This window comes from Helianthus annuus, chromosome 9 (genome assembly GCF_002127325.2).
Source record: "Helianthus annuus cultivar XRQ/B chromosome 9, HanXRQr2.0-SUNRISE, whole genome shotgun sequence".
Classification (NCBI taxonomy): domain Eukaryota; kingdom Viridiplantae; phylum Streptophyta; class Magnoliopsida; order Asterales; family Asteraceae; genus Helianthus; species Helianthus annuus.
Window position 1 is genome coordinate 136,840,237 of NC_035441.2, and position 10,543 is coordinate 136,850,779.

The following is a 10,543-nucleotide window of genomic DNA, read 5'->3' on the forward strand; positions in this document are numbered from 1 at the left end:
CCATCACTCGTAAACTTTTATGATGACGGTAGAAAAATTGATTCATCACTCGATGAAGTTTGGCCTAACGGAGAAAAATCAACCGCCCCAGTTCCCTTATGAAACTAGCCAAGTGAGTTGGTTTTCTCGCACTCCAATCCATGATTAAAGCCCAACGACTTGTGAACATGCCCCATTAACTAGCAAAACTCACTTTTTTTTCCTTTTTATTAAAAGGATATTTATACGTATATAAATATAATATTGTATCTCACTAAACTCTATTTGTCCTACAAAAACATAGAAAATTGGGATTATACGCCAAACAAATATAAATATTTTTTAACAAATAAAATATAAATAAATACATTACTACAACACCCTTACAAAAATTAATCTCATGGAATCACCGGAGTAAAACTCTTACACTCCACCAAACTTTTCTGCACCCCTCCACAAAAATAAAAACTCTCAGGACATTCATACAAACAATTACCCCCCAACCGGATCGTCACACCCGACCCGGCCTTCAACCTCAACAACGGACCCGGTATCAACCCGAACAGATAATTCCCACCCAACAACAACCTCTCAAACCCATTATCCTCCGCCACCGCCTTCACCGCATACTGCGTCGGAATCATGCCGGAAAACTTATTATTCTCCAGAGATAACGCCGTTAACTTCGGCATCCAACCCATGAACCCGGGTAAAAACCCATGGATATCATTATTACTCAAGTCAACTGCAATTAACTCACTGTTGGAACCCCAGTTCGCCGGAGTTTCAACCCACCGGAGCTCGTTGTTTGCTAGTGTTAGCTGTTGTAAACTCCGGTGAGTGAAAAGCTCCGGCGGGATGGTACCGGAGAGGTTGTTGTAACTCAGGTCTAGTACTTGAAGATAAACGGAATTGTTAACTAAACTCGCCGGAATATTCCCTTGAAGAGAGTTGTTTCTCATTGTTAGTTCGATTAAGTTGACTGGAAATGTCACCGTCGACGTCGCCGGAAGGTCGCCGGAGATGAGGTTGTTGCTGACGTCGAGGAAGTTAAGGTTACTGAGTTGACTCAGGTTAGGGAACTCGCCAGTGAGTTTGTTTCCTTGGAGTTCGAGTCTTTTTAAGTTTTTTAAATTGTTGAGTGTGTGTGGGATGGGCCCAGTGAGATTATTATTGTCGAGAAGTAGTTCTTCGAGTGAGTCGGGGAGTGAGTCAGGGATCGACTCGGTGAAGGAGTTGGACGAGAGACTGAGTTGGACTAACCGAGTTAGCTTTGAAAATGAAGAGGGGATTGGACCGGTGAAAAAGTTGTTAGTGAGGTCTAGTGTTTGAAGGTAAGGAAGGTTTAATGAAGGAGTGAGTGTACCGGAATAACCCGCCTGGTCGAGAGTGAGTTCGGTGACTCGGGAAATGTTGGAGAGAAGGACGTCGCATCGGATGCCGCATGTGAACTTATCAGTGGAGAGGGAATCACATGGGTCGAGGGTGAAGTCCCAGGTGGACAAGCAGGAGCCGGGAGTTATAGAGGTGGAGACGACGTCGTTACGGAAGTGTTTGAGAGATTGTATGTCTTCCCAGTGTGTGACTGAGTAGCCATGAAAAGAAAGCTGAATGAAACAGATGAAGAAATGGAGTAATTTGGAAGAGGAAGAAAGATGAGCCATTATGAAAAATGGAATAATGAGTGAATGTGAGAGTGAGAGTGGGTGTTTTTATGATTTTGAGCAGGGTAGAGTGTTGTCAGAGGCTCCATTTTCTTCATTAATTTGATCCGTACAGGATTGGTTTGGATTTGATGAATTTAATAGACCTGGCAAACGGGTCGGGTTGGGTCGGGTCGGGTCATGGGTCAAAATGGGTTCGGGTTGAAATGGGTTCGGGTCAAAACGGGTCAATTAAAAAAGGGTTGTTTTGGTTCGGGTCAAAATGGGTTCGGGTCGGAACGGGTTCGGGTCAGAACGGGTTTCGGGTCGGGTCGGTTAAAAAAATGTTTGTTTTTTGCAACACAACAGTTATGTTTTGCATTTATATAAGTGCAAAATACCAAATGTTACAGTACCAAGTTTTGCATTTATTTCATATGTTTTTTTATAGATATAGACATATGTGTAAGTTTGTTTCTCTAATATGAAGTGAGCGAAGGTGAAGTTTCTTTATAGATATAGACATATGTGTAAGTTTGTTTGTTTCTGTAATATGAAGTGAGCGAAGGTGAAAACGAAAGCGTACAGTTGCATCCTGTGTGTATGTATGTATATGCAAAACATAATTGTTCGGGTCGGAACGGTTCGCGTCGACACGGTACGCGTCGAAACGGTACTGGTTGAAACGGTACTGGTCGAAACGGTACGGGTCGAAACGGTTCGCGTCGAAACGGTACGCGTCGAAACGGTTCGGGTCGAAACGGTACGCGTCGAAACGGTTCGGGTCGAAACGGTACGCGTCGAAACGGTACGCGTCGAAACGGTACCGGTCGAAACGGTACCGGTCGAAACGTTACCGGTCGAAAGGGTTCGCGTCGAAACGGTACGCGTCGAAACGGTTCGCGTCGAAACGGTACGCGTCGAAACTGTTCGATTCGAAACGGTACCGGTCGAAACGGTTCGCGTCGAAACAGTTCGATTCGAAACGGTACTGGTCGAAATGGTACGGGTCGGTTCGCGTCGAAACGGTACGGGTCGAAACGGGATTCGAAACGGTACTGGTCGAAATAGTATGGGTCGAAACGGTTCGCGTCGAAACGATACGCATCGAAACGGTACAGGTCAAAATGGTTCAATTCGGAACGGTTCGCCTCGAAACGGTACGCGTCGAAACGGTTCGTGTCGAAACGGTACGTGTTGAAACGGTACGAAACTCGTCCCGACCCGAAACCTGCCCCGTTTCTTTAAGACACTAACCCACATCAACCCATTTCTTTAATGTTGTCGACCCGCTTTGACCCGAAAATAACAAGATGGAATTTCAAGTGACCCATTGTGACCCATTTAGTTAAAATATCTTACCCAAACCAACCCATATAATTTTAAAAGTAACCCGAATTGACCCACTTGAAGGGCTTTGGGTCAAGATTGCCCCCTCTAGAATTTAACTTTAAATATGGTGATGATAAAGGTTGGATAGGTTAATCTTGTTGTATGATGTTTATTCGGGTATGGATCAAGTTGTATTTTGAACAAGGGATATTTATTATTGGCATGGGTTTATTAGGGAGGGAGGGGGACAGTTTTGTTGGATTAAATCATTAAATGAGTAGCGAGTGCAGAAAATAAAGGATTTCAGTGTTGGGTTGGTGTTAGATTTTGTAGGGCTAAATATGATGTGTCTTTATTTATGTGCTCTTTTTTTTATTTGTTTGTCCTTTTAAAGCATTGCATTAAAGGTTTTAGACATTTGGATTCATTACTAATATCCATCTCCTACTCTCCTATTGTGAGAATTTAACCTGCACCACTTTAACAGAGTAAACACCTGAAGCCACTAAATCGAGTTCATTAGCTGTTGAATGATGTAAGTTCTATAAGTAATGAATCTTGTGTATAATTAATATAAATTCAAGTTGTTTGTAGCCTGTTAAAAGTAAAAACCATGTTTTTTTTTACTTTCTGAATCCTTTGTATATATGGTTGTGTATACTCAGAATCCCTAAATTTCTCTAGATTTAAAATATTGTTGATAAAGTTGTCACTCTCAAACATTAGGTATTAATTTATCATAAACATAAACAACTAGTTAAACAATATGACTGCATACGACCGTTGTATTGTGATGGAGTGCTCACCTATCCGGTTCCACCTTATCCTGTGTAGTGTAAAGGTTTAATGGATACAACTCATCACAACCCTAACTATATCTTTCATTTTTTTTTTTAATTTTCGAACGGCTATATCAAAGAAACTTGGAGGTGTGAATCTGAGTTAATACATAAAAGTATAGTAAGCTGTTCAAGATGGGCTTCTTAATAATTTAAATCAACTTAGAATTTAAACGAACTTAAATTTACAAGTCTAACTGTCTAAGCTTCAAAAAACTAATTTTGATTACACTCCCGACTAGAAACGAGTCTATTATTTATATGTATAATAATAATAACCAAAGGACTTCTTGCCGATTGGTATCAAGATGTGTAAAGTAACCCCCCCCCCCCCAAACTGGGATTAAGGATTTACGTCCGATAGTAAACTTTGGTGTCTTTTTAAAACCTGATCGGATGTCTTGATCGATTTGCAGCTTGAATGTCTTTAATCGATTTTAGGGTTTTAGGGTGTTGAAGATCTTTTTGTTTGATGAACCGTGAACGAATGAATGGGGGTGACTGCCTTTTATACAAAGTGAACAATTAAATTTGCCACGTGGTTAGCCACATCAGCATTTTTGTAACGTAGTTAGGTTTTTCTTAACGATGGACTATTTTACAAATAAAATGGAAAATATCGGACTACCATATGGAAATAACTGAGTTGGGCTTGTTATTGGCCGAAAACAACTGGCTCGGATTATTTAAATCCAATTTGCCTATAAAATAAAACTAATTGTGTATACATATGCATAATTAGATGACAACAAAACATACGAGTTCGAGTTTATATATTACTTACAATTCAATGTCAAACTTTAGGCGTAAGGGTTAAAATAAATCGTGTGACCCATCTAAAACTAAACAAAACAAAACTCAAACTTGATCTAGCTTATGAGTTTATATCGAGATAGTTGGTAAACGGGCAACAAGCTGCGCCGCTACCCATTTTTGAATAGCAAAACTAAGCCTTTTAAAAATTACGTCCATAGATCTCGGGGTCATAACATTACTATGCATGACTCTTTGAACTCGACTAAGTAGTTCCACAGCCTTTGACGCCAGAAAACCAAAAGTATCTAGCTTGGACTCAACTTGTTTATAATTACTATAAGACTCATAAGAGCAATCAAATAAAATGTTAATATATAATAATAAAACTATAAATAAAAATAAATATAATTGTATACATACATAATTAATTAATAATAAGGGAGTCACGTTCGAGTGGTAGAACTTTGCACTATACGGAGTGGGAAGACATGAAGAGGGGACATTAGATGCTATTTGTTTTTGAAGAGGTAAAAGGTCTGCAGTCTGCAGACCACATCTGCAGGCATCTGCAGGAGAAGAGGTGGACCAAAGGTCTGCAGTCTGCAAGAAGAAGAGTGTTTGTTTAATTCTACAAAAACCTCATCTCTTCTCATTTATCACACAAACACAGACCACTCCTCTCTCTCTGCCTTCATCTACTACCACTACCACAACCATCCGCCACCACCTCATCTACCACCGTCCACCTGCCACCACCACAACCAACAACCACCGCCGCCATCAAAACCCACCACCGCCGTCAAAACCCACCATCGCCGTCGTCTAGAAGCCACCGCCATCAAACCCACCACCGCCTTCGTCTAGAAGCCAAGCCACCGCCATCAAAACCCACCACCGCTGTCGTCTAGAAGCCAAGCACCACCGCCATCACCCCCCTCTCTACGGTCTCTCTCTCTCTCTATTCTTTCTCCCCCTCTCTCTCTACGGTCTTTCCCTCTCTCTCCACCGATGATGATGGTGGTGGACGGTGTAGCTCCGATGATGATGGTGGTGGTGATGTATCATGTGGCGGTGGTAGTGATGTGGTGGATCTGGGTGGTGGAGGTTGAAGAGGAGAGGAGAGAAGAGGTTTGAAGAGGTTAGAAGACATGGGTTGATGTCTGCAAGAAGAGGTCTCGCAGACCTTTTTTAATGAAAGGTCTGCGAGAAAACAAACAAGCTGTAGGACACAAAGGTTGCGCACGTCTGCGCGACGCTGACATAAGTGCTCAGAAGAGCTTTTGCCCAAAAAACAAACACCACCTAAGTGTCATATGGCAGCCATGTCAGCAAGGGGTGTGGTAAAAAAACACGGAGTGGGAGGGGCGTGAAAGTGTCGTTTTTATATAAAAAAGTTAAACCAGAAACAATCAAAACTAACCAAAATCCCCCCACCAATGAAACGCCGTCACGTCACCACACCATTTTCCCTCCACGTAGGTGAGATCTCTACCGCCCCCATCACCATGCTAGTACGCTACCCCACGTGGCGGTGTTCCCGGTGTGGAGGGGCTTTCACGTCACCACAACGCCTACCACTCCGTGTGATCATAGACACAAAGTTTAAACAAACCGAGTTCAACCGATTTAAAATAAAACAAACAAAAGTCAGATTTTCGTGTATCCTGAAGGGCTATAACTGTTATATATTTAATAATTTTATATATGATATAGTTACATTTTTATAAGCAAACACATCTTTTTTTCCTAGCTTATTGCTGTGGTTTTTTCCTAAAAAAAAAGAGAAAAGTAAATACCAGTGTGCTTTTTGGTTGGTTTCTTAAGGGTGGGCGGAGTGGGGCGGTAAATCCACACGATACCGACCCCTCATCCATCGCCAACCTTTTTACCGAGCCACGTTTCCTGAAATTGGGGGCATTTTCGGTGAAGCTTCACCGTGTCGGTGAGAGGGAGGGAAGTGGGGAGAGAGATGGGTGTGTGGTGGGGTTCATTACTTCTCAACCAATCACACATTTTTCTTTTTTTTTAAAATAGTTTACCTAAACCCTATTAGGTAAACCACCACCAACATTTTTGAGTATTAGATAAACAATTTATGTGAATTGACGTGACCATGTCTGATTGGGTGAATATAGGTAACGACTCCATTCACCCTAAAAAAACTAAAATCTTTTTAAAATTGTACCAGAGTTCAACAAAAGAAAAGAGCATGGGTGTTAGTGCCACTGACATAATACAAAGAATAACATGGGCGAAAGAGAACTTTATTGACATTCACACAAAACTTGAAAAGATTTTCATAACAAAATTTCATCTTGAGCCAAGTGGTTAAGTTGAATTATTGCACTTTGACATTTTGTTCTCATTTTAAAAAAGATATGTTTACAGGAAAAGTCATATCTGGATACACATCCTAAACCTAGACAAAAGATCAAATACAAATAATCTTAACATACTAAACATACAAATTGAAGGAAAACCCAAAAAGACAAGGGGCATTTTTGTAATTACCACCAACTATCAAAGTTACAACCAAAAATACCTAAAAAAACACAAATTTTTTTTAACATTTTTTATTAAAAAATCGCTACATTTCGTTAGCAAAAAAAAAAAAAAAATTTTTTGCTGCTACTAAAAGTAGCGATTTTTTAATAAAAAATGTTAAAAAAAATAAAATAAAATAATTTGTGTGTTTTTTTTTATTTGTTTAGATTTTTTTAGGTTTTTTGGGAGGTTTAGTTTTTAGCATTTTAGCTTGGGTGGGGGGGGGGGGGTTAGGTTTTTTTTAGGTTTTTTTTTGTGGGGGGGGGGGGGGGGTTAGGTTTTTTTAGGTTTTTGGGGGTGGGGGTGGGGGGGTTAGTTTTTTTTTTTAGGTTTTTGGGGGGTGGGGGGGGGGGGTTAGGTTTTTTTAGGTTTTTGGGGGGTGGGGGGGGGGTAGGTTTTTTTTAGGTTTTTGGGGGGTGGGGGGTTTAGGTTTTTTTTGGGGTGGGGGGAGTGGTTAGGTTTTTTTAGGTATATTTGTAGAGTAACTTTGATAGTTATTGATAATTACAAAAATGTCACCTTGTCTTTTTGAGTTTTCCTTCAATTTGTATGTTTAGTATGTTAAGATTATTTGTACAAGAACTTTACCCCCTAAACCTATTGTACAAGCAAATGAAATGATGCATGCTATACAATTCACCGTTGAAAGAAAAGGTGTTGGATGTACACGGAAAAAAAAGAAAAGAAATATAAGTGAATAAAAAATAAAAGCTAGGATTTTTGTAACAAACCCAACTCATAGACCTTTCTAAGTAATAATTAAGTCGGATGATTCTTTTATACATTTTCAAGTTGGAGGGTTACAAATGATTGGGATTTTTGTTTTACTTCGTAAATCGTTTTTTAACAGCCAACGAAAGATAAAATTACATAAAAGAAGTTAACTGCTGGTTAACATACTCCGTAATTCGTTAAGTTATTTTTTTTAATTGCTAGTGACGGGAGGAAGATAGGGAGTAATAAAAGAACGTTAGATATGAAAATCTAGGATGGGTACGACCGTACGGGTCGGGTGGAACGAGGTCCACCGGTTTAGTGAATGAGGAGCAACATCAGGACCCATCATTTATTGGATTGCAGTTCCATGATCCCTATGACATCACCCATCACATGGGCATGGGACATCAACTCTTTCATCAAATTATCATATGTAAATTTGGCACTTTCGTAAAAATAGACGAGCAACCTTTTTTCTGTTCTTAAGAAAGACCATCCAGTGTCGCTTCAGGCTACTTGTAGGGCCGGTCCCAAAGATTTATCGAAAATTTTAAGACTCGGGACGTGTAAAAAAACAGGTCTCTATGATACAAAGTCAATAACTTAAACGAATCTTACCTCGGATCGTCGCCCTAACCAACCTTTCAACGTTGAATCTTTAATTGTTGCTCTGAATTTTAATTGTCACACACTGCCACACTCGCGTTCTTTTTCCCCGATCGTCGCGAGCTATGCTGACTCGCTGTTCTTTTTCCGATTCCCAGTTCCCACCACTGTTTTTAGGGGAGGGTCTTAGGGCTAGGGGGCGCCTGCCCCTGTTTTTTCTCTTCAAATTGTAAATTTTATCGAAAATTTTAGATGTATTAAGTCTGTTATTCTTATTTTTTTTCTTTAAAACTTTCACCCATCCTATTTAGAATTTCAAAATCCGCCACTGAATTGCAATAAAATACTATATCTAAAGCTTGACCAACGTTACTAGATAATAATATAAATAGAAAAATGAAGATCTCATGGAGAGATGATAGCCGTTACATATTGAAGATCCTAAAATATCGAGCATATAATAACTTATGAGAGATGAGAATAAAAAACAATGTTCAAACAACGCAACAGTAATGTAGCATTTTTTTTATTTATTTTCTCTTTCTATCCACTTTATTTGACGTGAGGTGTAATTTTTAAACGACAATAAAAATTATTTACTTATTAGTTTAATTTTTTAAAGTATATGCTCGATACTTTAGGATCGATTTTTTTAAATTCTCTTAAGGTTTTCTTCTCCAACTTCATTGGTATACATGTTTATAATAAAGACGAATTAATAATTATCAAGGGAAAAACACAAATCAAATTCTCAATCCAAAATAAATATGTAGGCAAATGTAGGTGTTTGATTTTTATTTTTATTTTTATTTTTTTTAAATAGCCTGGTTGGCAGGTTTAATTCTAGTCACATATCTTTGATGTTTTAGCTTAAAATATAATGGTATGTTATATAGTCTTCATTTTATAACTAACTAACTAATCATCCATCTATTAATTTACAAAATATTCTTGTATGCAGATTTTACCATTCAATTTTGTACAAGTGTTGATGGCTTTGTGTAACTAAGAGTGAAACATAGTTGAATTTTCTTTTTGTTTTTATTGATCCATACTCCATCACCGATTCCCGTCTTCTCTCTACCCTTTCTTGACCACCACAATTTAAACTCATATAAACAAGGTTATTTGCTCACGTGTTGCGGTGCTACGTTATCATGGGCATTTGATGGGTATTGATTTGATTTGTTGTAGTACCGGTATGCTACATGCACTCGGTATAGAAATCAACATATGTTTTACATCGGCCGAAAACGATAAAATTCAGCATGAAAATAAAATCAATTATATTTGATTCATTCGAATTTGAGCAAAACTTTTTTTTTTCCAACGAAATTTGTACTGGAAACCTCTTCAAGGAAAAATCAATTATATTTGACCCGTTCGATTTGAAACAAAACATTTATACAAACATAGATATATACAGACACGTCCCAAGAGGGTGTGGCCAGAATTCGATCAATTTCGATATACTCTCTATAGAAAACCAAAAAGAAAACCCAATCCATCTGTTTTACCTAGTTAATATAGTTTAACTTTATGAAACTTATGACCCATAATTCTCTTCTATAAAGTTACAATTTTATTCCGATCTAGAAAATAGAAAATAGAAAATAAGACAATTAATAATACTTACAAATAAAAAACCAATATAAGTCTAAACCATAAAATAATATAAATATGTGCTCAATCTATTATCTATTATGGGCATGTTTGGCTAAGCTTATTATAGTTAAAAAGGACTTTTGGAAAAGGACTTTTGGGAAAAGGACTTTTTGAAAAGGAGTTTTAAAAAAAAAGTGTTTGGATTAGCTTATTGATGTAAAATGACTAAAATGGGCATTCTTTTAGATATAAGGGGGTAAAGAAGGGGTATATTGGTAATTTGTAGTTTGAAAAGTTAAAAGCTGGCCAAAAAGTCACAATATTTTGACTTCTTGAAACCTCTTTTTTCTTCTTTGCAAAAAGCCATTTCTAAAAGGACTTTTGGTTTAGCCAAACACAAAAACAACTTATTGGCTTTTTGATAAGTCAATAAGCCAATAAGTTGTTTTGAAAAGCTTAGCCAAACATGCCCTATATATAATAAATGAAATGTGATTTGGGCACGTGTCATTAAATTAGGGC

General features: G+C 38.2%; 1 protein-coding gene across 1 annotated transcript; it reads right to left on the reverse strand.

Annotated features, from left to right (window-relative positions):
- Positions 1 to 296: 296 nt before the first annotated feature.
- LOC110878823 (leucine-rich repeat receptor-like protein kinase PEPR1) lies at positions 297 to 1,765 on the reverse strand. The gene has a single exon (XM_022127199.2). It carries the CDS (start codon positions 1,641 to 1,643, stop codon positions 378 to 380), a length of 1,266 nt encoding a protein of 421 aa, XP_021982891.1. The 5' UTR covers positions 1,644 to 1,765; the 3' UTR covers positions 297 to 377.
- Between the last annotated feature and the right edge of the window lie 8,778 nt (positions 1,766 to 10,543).

Excerpts from the sequence above, each read along its gene's own strand:
- LOC110878823 (XM_022127199.2), bottom strand. The coding sequence starts at position 1,643 with ATGGCTCATCTTTCTTCCTCTTCCAAATTACTCCATTTCTTCATCTGT.